The sequence below is a fragment of the Tursiops truncatus genome, chromosome 4 (genome assembly GCF_011762595.2).
Source record: "Tursiops truncatus isolate mTurTru1 chromosome 4, mTurTru1.mat.Y, whole genome shotgun sequence".
NCBI lineage: Eukaryota > Metazoa > Chordata > Mammalia > Artiodactyla > Delphinidae > Tursiops > Tursiops truncatus.
Window position 1 is genome coordinate 118,693,322 of NC_047037.1, and position 20,652 is coordinate 118,713,973.

General features: G+C 35.5%; 2 protein-coding genes across 18 annotated transcripts in view; one reads left to right on the top strand and one right to left on the bottom strand.

Moving 5' to 3' along the window:
* The window catches only part of CHODL (chondrolectin), a 348,559-nt gene extending 333,995 nt beyond the window's left edge, over positions 1-14,564 (top strand). For 13 of the 16 annotated variants that reach the window (XM_073804400.1, XM_073804394.1, XM_073804401.1 and 10 more), the window contains 5 exons: positions 4,386-4,695; positions 4,772-4,992; positions 8,761-8,847; positions 10,724-10,826; positions 13,144-14,564. In XM_073804400.1, the coding sequence (XP_073660501.1) occupies positions 4,430-4,695; positions 4,772-4,992; positions 8,761-8,847; positions 10,724-10,826; positions 13,144-13,228 (762 nt within the window). In that variant the 5' untranslated portion in view covers positions 4,386-4,429 and the 3' untranslated portion in view covers positions 13,229-14,564. Of the gene's footprint in view, positions 1-4,385; positions 4,696-4,771; positions 4,993-8,760; positions 8,848-10,723; positions 10,827-12,475; positions 12,555-13,143 lie in introns of those variants that run through there. The other 3 variants (XM_019922335.3, XM_004319768.4, XM_073804405.1) reach the window with 3 other exon arrangements.
* A 2,451-nt stretch (positions 14,565-17,015) lies between these two features.
* TMPRSS15 (transmembrane serine protease 15) overlaps positions 17,016-20,652 on the bottom strand; it is a 135,140-nt gene continuing 131,503 nt past the window's right edge. For both annotated transcript variants that reach the window (XM_019922279.3, XM_073803640.1), the window contains one exon: positions 17,016-17,171. In XM_019922279.3, the coding sequence (XP_019777838.2) occupies positions 17,016-17,171 (156 nt within the window). The remainder of the gene's footprint in view (positions 17,172-20,652) is intronic.

Consider the following 20,652-nt stretch of genomic DNA (forward strand, 5'->3'; position numbering starts at 1 on the left):
TTTTAGTAGGCAATACTGAAAATTATCTCTAAAGTGCATGTGTATGTATGTAGTTGTGTGTGAGTGTGCGTGTGTGCATGTGTGTGTGTATGTATGAAACCAGGAGATGTAGAATCCTGGGTGAAAGGTCTTTCTTGCACATAAGCCAACAATCAAGGGAGGTTTCCCACTACAGGTGTTAGGTAACATTTAGTAAATTATTGTTAGACAGTATCAAGGTAGCCTTAGTGTGATAAAAACTACTCTATGGTTATCTGAATATTTTATGGGTGGTAGGATAGTAGATGGAAGATTAGATGTAGTAGATGGAAGACTAGCTTTCTGCTGGTCAAAATAGTCGATGGAGGATTTTATCTGAATATAATATTTAAAAGTAAGAGAAAAGGAAATTCTCTATGTGATCTCACAGAATGAGAAAGGAGCTAATTATAAGTGTTCCCTAAGAAGATTAGCCTTTACCGAAGTGGGAAAGTTGCTTCGAGAAGATCCGTATTAATGGGACTTTTCTGGGAATTAGGGCAACATTTGTTTCCCAGCTGTTGGGAGTTCCACTGCTATTACAGCCAAGTGTGATCAGCTGAAATCGTGGTGAGCAGTTCAGTAGCTGCTGTTTCTGCTGATTTTGCTGCAACTTGGACCAAAGTTGCACCATAAGGTGGAAATCAGTAGTAAAAGAGAATTGGATATGAAGAAATTCCCAGTGTCAGCTTTAACTGATTTTTATATAGAGATACCATAAAAACTACAATGTATCTATAATTTCCTTAAAACTGCTTTGCTAGATCTGAACTGCTAGTGACTTTTCAGTTTAAAATTTGTGGACACAGCTGATATTCAATTAAGGCACTTTGGAGTTAATATCTGTCTGTAGTTGGTAACTGGCCACTGTCCTGATCCTCTGAGATTCCCCCTGCTATGCAGCCACTACAGTCTGCATCCCCTCATCTAAGACCCTTGGACCACTCCATCATCCACAGCCAAAGCGAGGATGCCCGGCATAGAGAGTGCCAAGGCTGGCTGTGATCCAGGGCTTGTGCAGTATTAGTTCTTAATTATTTTAAATATAATCCCTGTCTATGGATTTTTCTTTAATTATTATTGTTATTATTTCTCTACAGACTAACACTTATCTACAGATTGACATTCCTAGTACCTAATAGTGATATTAGGAATTTCTACAAGACACTTAAAACTCTCTTATGTATTTAATTAGAAGTGCTATTTTAATTTTATAAATAAGGTAATTTTCGTCATCATTCTTGTATTCTCACCATAAGTAATAAATCTCTGCTGCATTTATTTTTAGTACGTCAAAGATAATGAGAAGAGACTTTTAGCATATATGTCATACCTAGGCATTTTCCGAACTTGTGCTGGCTTTGTTACATAAATAATTTTTACTCATTAAAACTTCTGGCTAATCTTTTTTTTTTTTTTTTAATTTGGCTTCTTTCTATTATCTTGCAAAACAATCTCATTGGACAACTTAATATTTCACAAGTGCTGGAATCAAATTGAAGTCTGAGAGTTCTTGGAGTAAAAAACTGAACAAACTGAAAACTCAAGGGAATGTAGTCCAGATATATTTTGAGACTTAGAAATATGAAAAAGATGTAGAAGATAAAAATGGAAACAGAGCTTGCTTTAAAAATACAGGCATAAAAATCACTAGGCTTAATGGCATTGCTAGAGTATTTCCAGGAACAACCATTTTAAACAATGAAGACATCACAAACCCTAATAATAAATTAGGAGAAGTTTTTAAAAAATAATAATTTTATTAGGATCAACCATTGGGACTTCCGTGGTCATCTCTCCAGGATTATTTGTTTCAGACTGGTTTGTCCTCTTGACGTCTCTTTAATCCAGTTTCCCCGTGGTCACTCATAGGAGCCTGTTATTTTTCATTAACAATTAGTTGGGGCAGTCTCTTAATTTGTTCTTATTATTCAGTGTGTTGCTCCTGGGTCCAGATCACAGTTAATGAGACAAAGAGGACAACTGGCTGTCTTGCTTGCATTGCTGGAACTGCTCTGTTATTAGTTGGCTGTTCTCAGCAGTGTCAACTTATTGAATGCCTATTACTCAGACACTGTTGTGAGGTTAATGGCCTTCCACTGATTTCTGCTCCCTCCTGCCTCTAAGTGTCATCACCAGTCATTAATTGCTGATTCTGGGGGAGAATGGATGTGATACCGACGCTGGCTCAGTGTGATATATTGTAATTAAGAATACAAAGCTTGAATGCTTTACTTTTTTTGCCAATGTTTAAATATAATACACACCCCCCCCCCCCCCACCAGCGCTTCACTACTGTCAAATTTTCTTGATTGGCTACAAAATTAAATGCGTAGTGAAAAAGCCTTCAATCCCAACAAGAATTGTAAGCAGTGAAACTATGCCTTGATTTCTTAGCATGAAGTAATTTGCCTTAATTTTACATAAAATACTAGATAGTCTATTTTCCAAGGTCAAACCTCAAGCTGAAATCAGAGGGACTAAAAGGGTAGTGGAAGCTGTGGACAGCAGGCTGTGGTTAAGGAACAGTGACAGAGAGGGATCCACGGCAGTTTTTAAAGTTGACAGCAGAGATCAGAGGTGAACCAAGGAAGCTAATGAAAAACAAAACAAAACAGCATGACTGTTCTGGAGATTGCGTCTATAATCTTGGCATACATATTTGGTGGTAAAAAGAGGTAGGTGTAGGGCTTCCCTGGTGGCGCACTGGTTGAGAGTCCGCCTGCCGATGCAGGGGACACGGGTTTGTGTCTCAGTCTGGGAAGATCCCACATGCCGCGGAGTGGCTGTGCCCATGAGCCATGGCCGCTGAGCCTGCACGTCCGGAGCCTGTGCCCCGCAACGGGAGAGACCACAGCAGTGAGAGGCCCGCGTACCGCAAAAAAAAAAAAAAAAGAAAGAGACAGGTGTAAACAGTACAACAATAGGAATTCCACTGCTAAATCCTGTACACTGTAATATCCCTGTTACACATATATAGCTGTATTATGACCCAATATGATCATTCATATTTGTAGTTATGTCACTAAGTAATTAGGAATATTCATTGTGCTCAATTCCTAGAGGTATGTGAAATTCAATTTTAAGAGGGCTTTTAAGTCAGACTTTCATTGCCTATGTATTTAAGTCTTCACTGATGTAGTCTGAGCAGAAGTATAGTGATGTCACAGCAATAAAGCTTGATAATAAAAGGTGATATTTCATTAAGAGGTCTCAAGAATTATTTTAAGCTTAACTTGTGGTTCCATTTAATATCTTGACACAAGTTTATATTCTCTATATAGTGACTTCTAAAATCATTAATAGATATCAGGATAGATGGTTAAACTGAGTGCTGTAATTTATAAAAACCTTTAAAATACCAGTGAAAATAAAAATTACATTTTCAATTTCACCTCCAAATTCTGAGTATTCTATAAGTACTCTAGCAAGTTAACCTGTCACTTCTAATACAATATTATATTAATAAATTGGTTTTTAAAAATTTATTTATTTTTGGCTGTGTTGGGTCTTCATTGCTGTGCGTGGGCTTTCTCTAGTTGCTGCGAGCAGGGGCTACTTTTCGTTGCAGTGCACGGGCTTCTCACTGCGGTGGCTTCTCTTGTTGTGGAGCACGGGCTTTAGGCGTGTGGGCTTCAGTAGTTGTGGCACGTGGCCTCAGTAGTTGTGGCACGCAAGCTTAGTTGCTCCACAGCACATGGGATCTTCCTGGACCAGGGCTCAAACCTGTGTTCCCAGCATTGGCAGGCAGATTCTTAACCACTGTGCCACCAGGGAAGTCCCCAATAAATTGTTTATTATTAGTGTTACCTTCATTCTGACTTCTGTTAACTTTCAATTTTAATGTATTTGCTCTCAGATATATACAATAAAAACAAATATTTACACCTTAAATTTGCCACTTTATTTAAATTTCAATTATTTAAATGTATTCACTTCATGATACCTTATGTAAATTTGCTTTTTTTACTTGTTTTTAATAATTCCTTTATGAATTATGATTCTTATTTCATAATTTTGACCTTTTAGCTTCCTTTACTGTGAATACCTGACATTTTTTTAAGCTACTTTCACTCACTATGGTGTCAGTTTTCAAAATCTAAGCCAGGAGAATTATGACTTCCCTTTACAAAAATTTCCTTGATATACTGTGTTTAAAAGTTTATGTTACAAGTTTATTAGGGAATCAATTTGCTTTTGTAAATTGAAATAAGAATCTAGAAAATAAACTTTATGCAGCGGTTCAATGGGAGAAGCATTTCTGGCAGATTGTTTCTGTTTTGATTGGTTCTTTCATTTTAATTTGTAGTAAGTAGCATTATGAATATAGTTCAGATAATCAGTACATGGGCATCTTTTTTCTTCAGGCCAAAAGGTATGTTTTGCTGATTTCAAACATCCCTGCTACAAGATGGCCTACTTCCATGAGCTATCCAGCCGAGTGAGCTTTCAGGAGGCACGCCTGGCTTGTGAGAGTGAAGGGGGAGTCCTTCTCAGCCTTGAGAATGAAGCAGAACAGAAGTTAATAGAAAGCATGTTGCAAAACCTGACAAAGCCAGGAACCGGGATTTCTGATGGTGATTTCTGGATAGGGCTTTGGAGAAATGGAGAGGGGCAAACATCTGGTGCCTGCCCAGATCTCTACCAGTGGTCCGATGGAAGTAGTTCCCAGTACCGGTGAGTAGGGATCCTGAGGACGCAAAGGGGGCTACTCAGAGGGCAGAGGACAAAGGGAGATTTCTGTTATCTCTAGAGGATGTCAGAATAGAACAGGCGAAGTCACTGAGAAGTGTTCCTGCTGCTCTGTACTTGGCAGAAACTGGTATACTGATGAACCTTCCTGTGGAAGTGAAAAGTGTGTTGTGATGTATCATCAGCCAACAGCCAATCCTGGCCTCGGGGGTCCCTACCTTTACCAGTGGAATGACGACAGGTGCAACATGAAGCACAATTACATCTGCAAGTATGAACCAGGTAGGAAGCATTGTAATTCCGTAGGAGCAGATTTTGTGCATATTTGCTTATATTAAGTTTTATCTTTAACCTTCACTACCTTTGGCTTGTTTTGTTTTTCTGCTGTGAAACATGGAATTACTTTGCAGTTTGATGACAAAGTATTGAAGCACACTAGGCTATAAAGCAAACTGCCCTATGAGTTAAATAGAAGGGAGCAACTAGAAAACATCCAGAGGGGTTTTTTTTAAGAGAAAATAATTATTTCTAATATTAAGGCCAAACTGTGTTTTTGTAAACAGATTTTATGAAGAATAAATATCTATTTAAAAATATTTCAAAATTTAGTATAGTGTGTGTGAAGTAGGTGTAAGACACCAAAGCACCTGTAGGTTTACACATCTGATCCGTAGTTCTTTAGATTTTCTGGTGAATTTAAGGGAAGCAATCAACATTCTCCTGGGACATTAGCTTATCATTTCATGACGTGATACTTGGTTTGTGCTCCTCAGTGAAAGTCAGAGAACCATGGTGCAGAAAAGTAGGGGCGTGTGCCTCGTTCTCCGCGTGATCCTCATTCTTTGGAATATGCCTCGGCAGGCAGTTCGCTTTTGTTTGAACTCTCCAACTTATTGCCGTATGGAGCACGTGGGAAGATCGCACTGACCTGAGCTACGCTAGTGCGGTTTCCTGTTGAAATAGTAAATTTGAGTTCCTTTGACTAGAACAACTCAACTGAATTGATATCTGACCAAAAGAGAGACTAATCAGAACGATGTAAACTCATCGTTTTAATCATCAAAGAAAGTCAAATTAGATATTTAGGCTATGAGGATTTTTTTTTTTTTTTTTTTTTTTTTTTTTTTTTTTTTTTTGCTGTTTTCCTCTTTTCAGTGTTTGGAAGTTTCATTTGAACTCTTCCAAGGGCTGTCTGCTTGACCTCATAACATGTGTTCATGGAAGGCAATTACAATCAAGTACTGCTATTTCCATTATTCTGTTGAAATTACATGAGTCTTCTTCTTCTCATAAGACTGTAAAGCACAAGGGATTATTTGGATTAGATTTACCCTTCTCTTATGTTTATCCTGTTCTTGAGTATATTAGCCTACTTTCTTTATCCCTGGTGAGTTTAGTCTTTAAACCTCTTGGTTGCTAAATGCATCATTACCCTCCTAGAAGCCTTTGCAAAGCTATATCTGTTACACACTTAGGTTCTTTGTCTTAATTTTTTTCCTAGAAAAATATGAAGTTGAAATTCTTTGATATTTTAAATTTGTGACACTGTGTGCTTGAAACTATTAAATGAAACAAAGTATATTACAGCATATTCTTAATACAATATTATCTTCATTCTTTGAGCTTTTAGGTGACCCTTTGTATTTTATTTTATTTTATATCATATTTACCACATTATTCAGGTCACTATTCCCCAGAATCCTCTTGTTTTGTATTAGGTAGTCTAGGTTTATGTTACTCATGGAAGAGCATTTTAGACATAAAATTAGTTTTTCATTTATCTTCTATATTCTACCTAAATCTTCAAATACCTATAGTTTTTTAACAAGATTCTTTCACGTATTTTTTGTTTTTGAAGCACATGTACACTTCTACAGTGTAAAAGTTCCTAGAATTATTAATGTATGGAATTTTTCTACTTTGTTTTACTTTAAATATTTTCATTTTTATATATTTTCTATGTAGTTAACCTTCTTTCCTTGAGCTTAGTGTCTTATTTATGAAGGATGTTGGTTTGATTAAATTCCTTGCTTGTATAGTCAGTGCTTTTCTGATGGTAAGTAGTTAACTTCTTTGGCTCCGGATGCGCAGGCTCAGCGGCCATGGCTCACGGGCCCAGCCGCTCCGCGGCATGCGGGATCTTCCCTGACCGGGGCACGAACCCGTGTCCCCTGCATCGGCAGGCGGACTCTCAACCACTGCGCCCAGGGAAGCCCAGTAGTTAACTTCTTAGTGGTGAGGGGATCGGAGGATCAAGTAGTGAGACTAATTACAATTTACAGATTATTTTGAACTTTTTTCTCCAACTATACCAAAAGTACCACGTGAACTTAGTCTCCTGCTTCTGTTCCTGTGTACTGTCTAATAGCATGGCTACTGATATCCGAAGTGGTAAAAAATTAACCTAGCTCTACAGAAACTGAATAATTCACGGCTGAGTTTTCTCACTCTCTTCTCCACCTTTTTTTTTGTTGTTGTTATTACTGTTCTGTGCGTTGAATATCTATTCTTTGGGTCTGTCAGTGTTATCCAAAGACATTTTAAGGGGATACTTCTGAATATTTTTATATTTATTAAAATTACATTAAGTACTCTTTTTTTTTTTTTTTTTTTTTTTGTGGCACGCGGGCCTCTCACTGTTGTGGCCTCTCCCGTTGCGGAGCACAGGCTCCGGATGTGCAGGCTCAGCGGCCATGGCTCACAGAGGGCCCAGCCGCTCTGCGGCATGCGGGATCTTCCCTGACCAGGGCACGAACCCTCGTCCCCTGCATCGGCAGGCGGACTTTCAACCACTGCGACACCAGGGAAGCCCTACATTAAGTACTCTCGCTCTTAGACATTAAAAATAGTATGTAGGAGATTATGTTTCTAAAATTTTGTTACTTAATCGGCAGTTGCAGTAAAGTTTGTTAAAATATTTTAAAGATAACCAGTTCTATGTTGATAAATTGCATAATATCTGTATTATTTGTTCAGCAAATACCAGTTGAGCACCTAGGGGCATAGAGTGCCTAAATTCTGTGTAGGCTAGGACTGTGTCGGGCAAAGTATCAGGGTAATATACGTGTATAAGAATAATAAATATCATTATAGGATGGTGTATGATTAAGCTTCTAATGAATAGAGACTATGTGACCAAATTAGAGTAAACACGACATTGAAATGATTTAATATTCTAAAACTAATGTAAGATGCTGCATGTGTTTTTTTCTTTTCCATTAATTGACAAAAATAAACAGAATTATATTTTTGGAACAAATGAAAACAAATTTACAGGTTATTTTCTTAGTAATTCAATTTATTTTCTCTGAACTATTAATTTAATGAATAGTGCCCTAGGGAAAAAAAAAAATTAGGCAAGAGAGCAGTACCAGGTCATTGTAAGAAATTTCAACAGTTTTCAAGTGTGTGACAATTGAAGAAATCTTGCCTCATAAAACCAGGGAAAGAAACAACTTGCAAGCCTTAATTTATGATTATTTTTTAAAGAAGTAGACACTATTGGAAAGCAAATCTAAGATGACATTGTTTGTAGGGGACAGAAATGTGCTTTAGAACATTTTTACTCGAATCATCAATTCCAGGTGCAGTCCATATGCAGTTATCTGCTGCTTATTGTTGTGATGAGAAATCTAAATTATACACCAATAATAGTACAGAAATAATCCAGCTGGTCTTTGAATCGCAGTTAGTGTCTCATGTTATGCTCACCAATTCTTGCCTATCTTTTCCTACTTTTGTACCTCCTTTGTCATTATTACCTGTAGTCGGTTATCATCAGCATAGATGCTCTGGATTGCTAAATGCAGTTTGGGGTTACAGGGGTTCACCCAGTGGATCCAAGTTGCAAAGAGATCTTTATTCAGAGGTAATTAAATATTGACTTTATACTTAGATCATTTCATGTAAATTTAAATTCAAAATACAATTAGCTGGAATTTTTTTTAGAAATCAATGTTTATTTTGCTTTATAATAAACTTTTATTTTCATCTGCATTTGTATTTGTCTTATTTATCATTATGTATGACAACTGCACTTATTATTTACAGAGATTAATCCAACAGCTCCGATAGAAAAGACTTATTTTACAAATCAACCTGGAGACACTCATCAAAACGTGGTTGTTACTGAGGCAGGTAATTAGTTCACATGTCTCTAACTCACCTATCAAGAGAAGAAAATGTACTTTTACACTTTGCTTCACGTTGGCCCCAACTTTTCTTGTTGCTTGGTGAAATAGTGCACTAAATATAGGCCTATGGAAATTTACTTTAGGACTAGGTTAGAACAAATGATGCTAAGCTAGTTTTTGAATAGAAAAACCTATTTTGTTTTCTTTCTATTTTCACTTAAGTGGATGTATCTAGTACTAAACTAAGTATATCCTACACCAAAACGTGGATCCACAAGGATCTTCCCCAGTATGTAGGTGTTATGATGTAAATGGGTGCATTCAGTGGCCTATATACAGTTGGGTACTGTTAAATGTTTAGGGATTGGCTGCGGTGGGCTGGGCTTAAAAAAGCCTTATTTGTAGACTTTGAGTTTTCTGTGGTGTGGATACTCCCACCCTGGTCAGTTTCAAGCTACCAAGTGACATCACTGAACAGCAGGTTGGGTAGTAGGCATCCAATGAGCTTTCAACTCTGTGTCTCCAGCACGCCACTGTCTGCAAAAGACACAAAATGCAATCCCAGTGCAAATCTCATGTTAGTCAAAAACTGCTCTTAGGCTCCTTTAGGGGCTTGTTTTAGCATGGCCCTATGCCAATTGGACAGGAATATTAATTTATACTAGTTACTTCGTAAAGATTGAGCCAAAGACCCAAAGTCTCAAAGTCTTTCCACAGGTGATGCAAAATCCATGAAAAAGTATGAAATACTTTCTTTTTTCTTTACTCTTATATGTAAAGGATCATGATGGTCTTTTGAAAAGGAAAGGAAATGCGTCTTGAATCCTTAAAATGCTTGCAGTCACCTTAACAGGCTCAAGAGTGGATGAAAACATAGCAGATTATCCCCAAAATACCCCATCACTTGACCTCAGTTAATTTTTCTTCTCTTAACAAAGGAAATGATGTGCAGTTAAATGGAGAGTTTGATATAAATCCTGTCCACTTTGACCAGAATTATTTAGATTAATTATGATGATGGCTTTCAATTTGCTAGCTCAATGCATAGTTTTCCAATTTGCTTTTCTTGTATGGACATGATATTAAACTTTAGCGCTTTTCACTTTCAGGTGTCTGATTTTAAAACCATTCAGAACATGTAAATCTAATTAAATAGATCAGTAAATAATTACATTAGGAATATTTACCCTCCTATGACATTGAAAAATTGTTTGATAAAGTCATTTTAAGCTGTATGGGACATCAGTGTGGCACTTTTTTATTTTACCAAGAATACCTAACGTTATCAAATGTGATAGAACAGGATTAAAAGATGATTCATTTTAGAATTTAATGAAGATCAAGTGTTTATGCCTCTGTAGTCTTATGTCTCTAGGTTATGACTCTATCATCATTTAATATTTACATATTTTGGTTTAATCTCAGAGAGTCACGCATATCATCATGGCACTGGGCTTATTAGTTAGGATAATTACATATCCAATAAATCAACAATTATTTTAATCATGATTATTCGTTAATAATCAGTACTTGTTTCTCAAAGTAATAACTGAGAAGGATTAATGAAGCGAGATAACTGAGATTATTAATATGTTGTAAAAACCAGTCCCTATCTTAACTGAAGATTTAATAATAGTTTTGGAAATATGGACATTTAAGTGGAGCATGGCAACCATGCAGTATATTTTGTTTTTAATTTCTAATGAAACATGAATATATTATTTCATTAGATTATTCAGTATTCTGGGAAGAACTGTACTTGGAATCTTATTGATAATAATTATACTTTGCCTTAACTTTTTGGAAAGATTTTATACAACTTTCATGTCAGAATCCTGCCTCAAATATCTGTTTACGTTAAGACTGTTTTACTTTTGTAGGAATAATTCCCAATCTAATCTATGTTGTTATACCAACGATCCCATTGCTCTTACTGATACTGGTTGCTTTCGGAACCTGCTGTTTCCAGATGCTGCATAAAAGGTAAATAACTCATATATGCAGAGACAACTTGAAAAGCTTTAAATAGGTTTTCAGGACTCTTTAAAAATTTAGCGTAAAATTATATTTTTAAGTTGTCTTAAGAAAGTTTTGATTTTCATGTCTGTCAGTACATACCCGTATACATAATCTAATAAAATATACCTCGATTATAGGATTATGAATTATCTCATTTAATCCTCACAAGCCATATGAAGTAGGTATCCTTCTGTTTCCATTTTTCAGTTGAGAAGATGGTGGCTTAGATGAGTCACACAGTTTGCCTTGGGTCTCATAGCTAATGTGTGTGATGGACCTGAAATGTGAATGCTTATAAGCTCACAACATATGCAACTATGTTACACTGTCTCTTTTTATTAAATATAAGCATTAATGCTAAACCTTTCAATCCTGACCTCAAGTTGTATGAAAGACTTGAGTTTTGTAAGTGAACTTTGTAGTACCTTTTCAAAATTTTAATTCATAGCCTTCTGTTTTATTGCCAAAGGATCTTTTGAGTATAAGAACTATAGTATAATGGTAAAAATGGGTTACTTTTTAGTAGGCATCTTGAAATAAAGTGATGTGTCTTAACAGCAAGATTCTTGAGAGTATTATTTTATATCTGTTTACGCATACCCTGAGTTACAGGTGAAATTTTTTCATATGTGTCAGTTTGGCAATTAAACTAAAACATTAATGTATGAAATATAAATATGTATCAAAGGAAAAAGGAAAAGATGTGGATTTTAATTAGTGCGTGCTTGCTAGAATAAATTAGACATCTTTGTCCAAGTGTTTTAAATAACAACTGATTAAGAGAATGCTTCCTTCAGGGAAGGACCTGCAAATAAGTCATTTTTCTCTTTTGACTTTACTTCATCTTCTTCTTTTCCTGAAATGAACCCTAAAGAATTGCTAAATAAAAATGCCCCAGAAAAAAAAATTAAATAGATGTAAACTCTAAATGGTTCACATAAATTTTTTAAAGAATCCAACCTGTGATTTACTGGCTGTTTAAAGAAGACATTTTGAATAATGATAAATAAAGCCTGGCAAATTAATACTACCTATTGTGACATATTTTGTCCTCTTGACTTTCATATATATATATATATATATATATATATATATATATATACACAACACACTTAAAATTATTTTTCAATATTTTATGCAGAATAAAGACAATAGTAAATATCTAATTTTTACCCTTAATTCCTAAGGCTATAGATGGAAAGAAAATTTATGATTACGACAAACAATGAAGTAGAGCGAGGATTTGATATAAATCCCCCCATAACCCAGCCAAACTGTTACAGAAGAGCTGTAAATAACAAATCAATTTGAAAAAAAAAAGGATTTGAAAAAAATTATGTAGACCTTCTCATTTCTAAAATTAACATTAGTAAAGTGCCTGTTTTTGGAGTTTTCTCTGAAGTTCGTTTTCCTTCTTCCAAATAGTGTGTTGTTGTGGAGATTCCGCTCATTCTCAAGTCTTCCAGGTTTTTATACTTTGAAGACCCATGGAGTTTTCACTTGTTTGAAATTCTCAGAGTGAGAAAATAAATCAACATAGACTACCTCTGAAATTAAGCTGTTAGCGCTTAATTCATTCTCTCTTAGATCCTCCCCTTTTTCCTTTCTTCCAGGAAAGCAAGGAGAAACTTCATCAAAGACTCAACTCCATTGTCATCTGAATGCCTTGCAGAAAGTTTAAATTCCAATCTGGTACACATGATGGCTTCTGTCATTCCATGTCATGTTCAAAATAAGAAGTCTTGTTTCCTTAACTCATAATAACTCCTAAATTAAATAAATACTAATGCTACACAAAAGCCACATTAATAACTTAACCACCCTTTTGTTTTAACCATTTAGGAAACTTTCATGTTTTTCATAGACTTTGCTTGGCTTATTTTCCATTCATGTTAGATGACTTCATAGATAGAGATGTACTGATCTTACTTAATTGGGTGCAAATCTTTAAAACATATCATTTAGATACGGTAATTTATTAGTAACAAATTCACAGTTAAATTGAAGTCAGTTAAGTAATATAAAATTGTATGACTCAGGCTTGTTTAGGAAGACTTCATTTCTTTCTTTGAAGGAATTCTGCAATGTCTGATAGACAGACTGATTACCATCTCCACATACTGGAATAATCTAGAATTTTTTGTAGGAATGAAAAGTATGCTGGTGAGAGAAGAAAGACGCTTTCATAATAAGGGTCTGACATATCTCCAGTTGGACCAAGACATGCCTAGTTTGATAAGAAGTCTCAGACATTGAACTTATTACTTCTTCTGTTTTTCAGTAAAGGAAGAACAAAAACTAGCCCACACCAGTCCACACTGTGGATTTCAAAAAGCACCAGGAAAGAAAGTGGCATGGAAGTATAACAATTCATTGACTTGGCTCCAGAAAAGAAAATAGAGTTTTGTAATTCTGGATCTGTATAAGGAATGGCATCAGAACATTAGCTTGGAATGGCTTGAAATCTCAAAGGATGTACAAGATGAACTGTAAGCTCCCCCTTGAGGCAAATATTAAAATAATTTTTATATGTTTATTATTTCATTTATAAAATAACGCTGTGCTGATAATGGAGTGAGACATGCTTATTTTGCTAAAGGATGCACCAAAACTTCAAGTAAATAGGATGGACCATGCAGATTAAATTGCTATGAACACATCAGAGAAGTATGTGCATTGGAAGCAGTTATTTTTGTTTCTTTCACCTTTCATAAGTTGTAATCTAGTTAATGTAAGGTAAATTGCATTGAAGTTTACAGTGTGCAAAATATTTTTCCTTTACATAAGTGTTAGATAAAAATGGACTGTTCTTGTATTTATTTTTACAGTGTTTCATTTTTAAATACATGCTGTTTTGATTAAAGAAATGTATCACTGTTGTCAACTGAATTCACACACACATAAATATATTACCATAGAAAAAGTTTCTTTTCTAGAAATGGCTCATCTTCTTTTAGTTTCTCTGCTTTGGGTCAGAGTAGGTTTAGGAAATCTCTTCAGAAATAAGAAGTTATTTCATTAACCGTGGTATAAATCTAGTCAAATATTTTACTTGGAGGCAAGAATTGTCTAATTTCAGTTGTGCAAGACATGTGCCTTACAATTATTTTGCATTTAAAATTCAACAGATTTTGTAATAACTTTGTTAATAGCTGTATAAACAATAATATACTCAATCTAGAGCAACAAAAGTGGCATACATGATATAAATCATATGTCTTCACGTATTGCCTATGTAACCACAAGTAGCTCTCTGAGGGTTCTGGAATCGATTTGGCCCCTACCTTGCCAACAACACAAAGATGGTTGTGTGGGGTCTGGGACTGACCCTGGAGGCCGATACCTACAGAGTTTGTCTAAGGTTTTTTCCTAGCTCCGTTTAGCCTCTGTCAGCATATAAGGCGGTTTTACAGTTGGGACTAGTTGAGTGGTCACCACTAGTGTGCAGTTAAGCACAGCACACTGACATTTCCGCAAGGAAAGAAACTGAATTAGTATAAAAATGGGTTGGAGGGCATCAATGATCACGTGTTCGCTGTTCACGTTTGGCTGAGAGAGTAAACTGGGGTGCCTCCGTCCTATCTTCTAGTTTCTTCAATGCTTGTGGCTCCTTCTTCTCAAGAGAGAGTTGTAACTATCTGGTCTTCAAATGTCTCTGTGCTCCTTTTAACCAAATAAAAAGTTCTTGTTTCTGAAGAATGATCATTGGTGGTGTCTCAATATCTTAAGTGAACAAAGTACAGATATGTTTGCAATAAACTAGGGGAACAAATGACTGTTTACGTGTGGTAAGAATGGAAGTTATGGTTGTACACTGTTTTAAACCTCATCTTTTCAGTTAGATAATGAAGAGCTTTCACTAAGGCAATTCACAACTCCAGTTGGTTGGCAAAATTAAGAGGCAAAATAGAAATTAGTGGGCATTGGTCCTTTTTCAGCTGCTCAGAGACTGAGGAAATAGGCAGCTGCGTTCTAAGCTTAGATCTGCCCACATTTAGCACTTCTTTTTCTTTTCTTGGCGACCCATCTTTCTGGGCAGAATAGGAGACCAGCTGCTGGGATCTACCTCTTCCCTCCAAGCTCCCACCATGCATTTCTTCCTTTAGTCAGGACTTGATGGAGGGAGACTAGGCTTTCCCCATCGTCTGTGCCACCCACAACTGCAACAGCTGCAGGGCAGTAGAGGCAAAGCAATGGGGAAGGGACTTGGTTTTGCCTTTTATCTTGATCCAGAGCTGGATTACTCTTCCGGTGTCAATTACTAAATGCATAAGTTCCTAGAGTTGGGATAATGAACTTCTGTCTTATTGGAAGATGGTAGAGAGACTGTCCTAAGGGTTCCTTAAGCTGACCTTTGAAAAATAAAAAGGAATAGATGTTGTATTTGTATATTCAGAGCATACTTCTAATAAATGTTGTGAAATGCAGAGCAATATTCAGGAAATAAAATCAAACAGCAGACCCTACCCTTGCTGTTCCATCCTTCCTAACCACTCCATCCTTCCTATTAGGAACAGGTCATTGGAAAGGTTTTAAAAAAGAGTAGTGTGTTCAGGGACTCCCAATTTTTGTCCTAAGAATAAATCCTGTGATTGTTTACCAAGAATTTGTAATCCTCAATCATCTGGATACGCCTTTTCTTTTTTTAATTTTTACTGCCGTATAGTTGATGTACAATGTTGCATTAGTTTCAGGTGTACAGCAAAGTCAATCAGTTATACATATATCCACTCTTTTAGATTCTTTTCCCATATAGATCATTACAGAGTATTGAGTAGAGTTCCCTGTGCTATACAGTAGGTCCTTGTTGGTTATCTGTTTTATATATAGCAGTGTATACATGTCACCTTCTTTATATGGTATTGTTTTCCCTTTCTCTGACCATTGCCCAGAGAGAGTCTTTTGCTAGGACAACTCATGATTATCTACTGTCCCTTCTCCCTGAAATTTCAGGATCTCTCCCACTTACACGGTGGTCCCCACTGCCTCTTCAGTACGTCAGTAACAACTATTCCTCTCAGGTGTAGCCCAAGTCTCCTTTCTTCCATAAGGCCAATATAAACTGATTGACCCCTTCTTTCAACTGCTTGAAACCTTACTCTCTCTTCTATTACTTTGGACCATATAGACCCATGCAAGAATGTGTGTGTGTGTGTGTACATTTGTATTAATTTGTATGAATTTTGTCTTCCTGAAAAAATCAGTAGATTTTGTGTGGTAAGCTAAATTGAAGTTTACATTTACTCTGGAAATGATCCAAGAGTTTAAAGCAGTGGAGCAAATTCATTTATTCCACATTTTTGGCCTTCCAGTGGGCAATTCAGCTGTGTCTAAATAAGTTTTGCACATGTTAGAAATATCCACTGTAACTCATCTATCAGAGAAAAACCACATTTGTAATAGTTGTATTTCTTTGATATGTCTGATAATTTTTGGAAACCTAAAAAACACTAGCTTGAAATAAACGGGCTGTATGAATAATCCAGGTAAAAAATGATCCAATGAAAGTACGACAATATTAGTTAATTTAGCTTTAATTTTGGTACAAGGGCGATATATGGACTTGTGCTATTTTGCTGTTTAATTAGCTTATTTGAGAGAATTGTGCGATCAATTTAGTTCAGGTCTGTGACATGAGCTTACAATAAATATTTTTGATAAGTGGGAAAAATATTAAGGATGTGCTCAAGTTGGATTGGAAATGCATTTGGATAGAAAAGCAGGAGAATTACTGAGATTCTTATAATAGTGATCTAAGGTGGAATTAGATAATTTACAGCAGTCTATTTTAAACAATAACATACTTTGTGCAAATAGTTTATTTTGCTTCTCCTAATTTTGCTTAAACTTTAAGTGTAATAGTATATGCTTTAAAATAACATTCCTTTAAATAAGAGAATATGATCAAAATAATGATTAAGAACAAAGGAAATATCTGTGAAAGAATAACTGTTCACAATAAAATCAAACTTTGTTATTTTAAAGTTACTTTGTATTGTAAAGATTAGTTTTTGTTTTCTCCCCCAGCATTTCAGTGGCTTAGGTAAAGAATCAAGGCTTTTAGAAATGATTTTTTCAAAACTCTCAATTTCCATGCTTCTTAAAGTGGAATGGGAAAACTGCCTGATTTTCATCTTTGCTTCAGGAAACACTCTAATGTAGAAAACTTTGTATCCATTCTGTGAACCTCGGAACCCGGGAGCACACCCCTGGGCGATTAGGCAGTGCACACTGGTATCCAAATGAGGTCACACCAACCAGGAACCATCTGTTGTTTTCTTGGCACGTGAGTGGTCCTCCTGAATCCCCCTAAAGAGTAAATTGCAAAAGAAAATTGTAGATGTGTGATCAATTGATATATATATATATATATATATATATTTTTTTAAGCAAATAAGTTCAAAACTGAAGATCAAAAATATGGTTTAATTGCCATTGCAAGTCATCTGTAAATATTCTCACCATCACTCTAGGCCAAGAATTAGAAATTTTCACTGCTCAGTAAGTACACAGAGAAACTATAGCAACTAAAACAAAATTTACATGTAATTTTTTATGATTTACTCTTATAGCAAGCATTTCCTTGCTTTAAGTATGGCATTTTAATGGGTACCAAGAAATTTTCTAAGGCACAACTCTGAGAGCATCCCAACCAAAATATATGTTAAAAGCTAATCCTTTTATTAAAGGAGATATGTCCTAAGTATTATGAGGGGCTTTGTGGTAAGACAATATTCCACATTATGTGCTTTAGGATAACTAATAACTCACACATAAAGTTGATTTTAGTTCTCTTGGGCAGCATTAACTTTTTAGCATTAGACAAGCACAGTCAGATTTGAAAAAAAACCAATATTTCAGCTGAAATAGGCACATTTATGATATAATTTCTAGTGAGAGGCACACATTTTCATCTATCTTAATTGATGAAATGCTTTTAATTTTCATAAATGTTAATTATAGCAATGCCTAGTTGAGTTCATTACATAGATTTTATTTCCACAGGATTATTCCCGTGTAATGCAAATGAATATAAAGCAAATGTATAGTACCGTTATTTAATGACAGAGAATTGACAAATATTGTCTCCCACATTAATTGTGACAGCATTTTAAATTAATCTCTTTTATATTTATGAAGGAACTTAAAGCCTTGTGTACTTTGGTAAATCACTGGTACAATAGAATATTTCAGCTAAGCTTATGTTAAAAAGTATCCTGAGAGACATTTTGCCTGATTCTTTATCACCTTTGGGACTTATATTTAAGGGAAAAAATTGTGGTCTAGAAACTCACCCTTTCTCTCCTGAGGGAGAGGAGTATAAATCTCATTGGCAACCATGGGTTACTCCTTTTCTAGATGTAACAAATGCGTTCAAGCTGTTTGAAGGCGGGGTTTGTGATTGGACTTCTGCATCCTAAGCCTTAGTTCATAATATGGTTCAGAAATATTTACGGAACAATGTCAATTCAAGGTAAGAATAAATACTGACTCAAAGTGATATGTGACTTAGAAGTTAGTAAAAATAAACCTCAAATGTTTGGGTATTTTAAAAAGGAGTCATTTGGTTTGCTTCATATCTTCAAAAATAATTTCATATTTTTTAAAAGACAGTAGAATCCAGACGTTGATTACTTGAACAAGGATTTTAAATTACCCAGCACGTACTGGCTCAGTGGCTGTTATTCAAAGAATCCACCAGCAGGCCTGAGGCCAAACAGCTGAGTGTTCTGTCTGTGTCTATCACTTCCCATCATCTAACTACATACACCATTTCAGTTCTACTGTGTTACTTCTCTTCGCCTTCATTTTCTGATTTGTTCAATGAAGTTATTTCCTTCCATTATCTCAGAGATGTGTAAGTACTTCAAAAATATGAGTGAATGTCCAGACCATAAAGTATTAACCTAAAGTTTATGTTTCTACAGAGATGCTATATTTATAAAGGAAAACAAAAATCATTAACTTCTTTGACTGAACATCTGAGTATAAGGGTTGAAGACCATTTTTATTTAGGGTAGTGGTTCTTAAACCTTGGGTTGCATCAGAATCACCTGAGGGCTTGCTCACACAGACATTGCTGGGCCTCCACCTCTAGAGTTTCTGATTCAGTGACTCTCTGGCAAGGCCAAGAATTTGCACCTATAACAGTATTTCAGGTGATGCTGATCTCCTGGATTGGAGGCCACATTTCAAAAACCAGTAGTGTATAGAACAAGTCTCAGAATAGTCAGCAGAATGGGTTTTCTCTTTGTGTCATTCACTTAGTTTTATAGAGAGAGGACTTTTGACAGCCACTCATGGTGCCTTAAAATCCAAACAGCTGCCTAGCAAGCACAAGCCTTTGGGAAGCCAGAAGATATTCAAGAACATGTGAATGACTAATAAGGCAAATTCTTCACCACTATAGGGAAAAAATAATGCTTCGAAGAACTTATTCAAGTGATATATCAATAGTAACATATGCATAATTTAAAATAATGTATCCTTTTGTAATCAGTCCTCCTTTTTAACACAATATTAAAGATGAACAAAGAAAATCATGTAACTCTCTAGACGATCGATTACTCAATCATGATAACATTATATTATACAAGGTATTGCCTTGTGTGGGAGCTTTCTTACTTGCTAATGAATAACATACTTAGACTCTCTAGAAATTGGAACCAAATATGAGATTTCAGAGACCTGGCATGAGTTGCTGGCTTAATGTAACCCAAGCATCGATAACATCAGCAGTCATATTTTCTACCTAGTGCATGAGGTGCCTGCCACACAACCCCCATTAACTCTAATTGAAGTTGTACAGCTGATTTCCCTTCTGAGCAATAATTCTATAAATCTCCCTCTAAGTGGCAATATATCTTACCTTTAGCACACTCTTCATTTTAAAAGGAAAGTATAAGAGAAAAATTGTAAACAAGAATGCTATCCTATTCGTCTTGAATATGCAAGTGTCATCAAAGCAGAATAAATATAAAACTAAGCTGAACATTTAAGATGACATGAGACATTCGCTTCACTAGAGAACACATATTCGGATCCACCTGTTTAACTGTCTGTTAAGAAAGTCTTGTATTCAGTCCAATTATTATGACATATGTATTAGTATGTGTCCATATAGATAACAAGTTGTTTACACTTTAACAAAGTGAAGCCCTTTCCTCACAGTATAGATCGCTACATCTGCATTTGTAGATTAGTAATTTGCTCAGTACTGCTATCAGGTTTCATCTAATCCAGTAGATGTTAGTGCATTAATATTTTATTAATTTTCAAATATAGAAAATATGCCCCAAAATTTATTTTAAAAATCTCGTAATAAAAATTGTTAATATTTTTGTGCCCGTACTTAATGCCTTACATGTGTTATCTCTTTTAAACCTCTCAATAATACCTAAGTGACTTGCCCAGACTCACTGGTAAGCGTTAAAGCAAGGGTCAAAAAAGTAGTTTGAGCACAGAATCCATGCTTTCATGGCTAGTCCATACGGCACCTAAAATTTAATTATAAAACTAAAATCTAGCAGAATCTACTTTTTATTTGTTGAATGTATATAGATTTCATGGAGCTGATAGATGGCTACATTATTTCTAGGTGGAAATAGAGACACAGATGTAGAGAACAAACGTATGGACACCAAGGGGGGAAAGTGGCAGGGGTGGTGGTGGTGTGATGAATTGGGAGAGTGGGATTGACATATACACACTAATATGTATAAAATAGATAACTAATAAGAACCAGCTGTATAAAAAAATTAATAAAATTCAAAAATTCAAAAAAAATAAA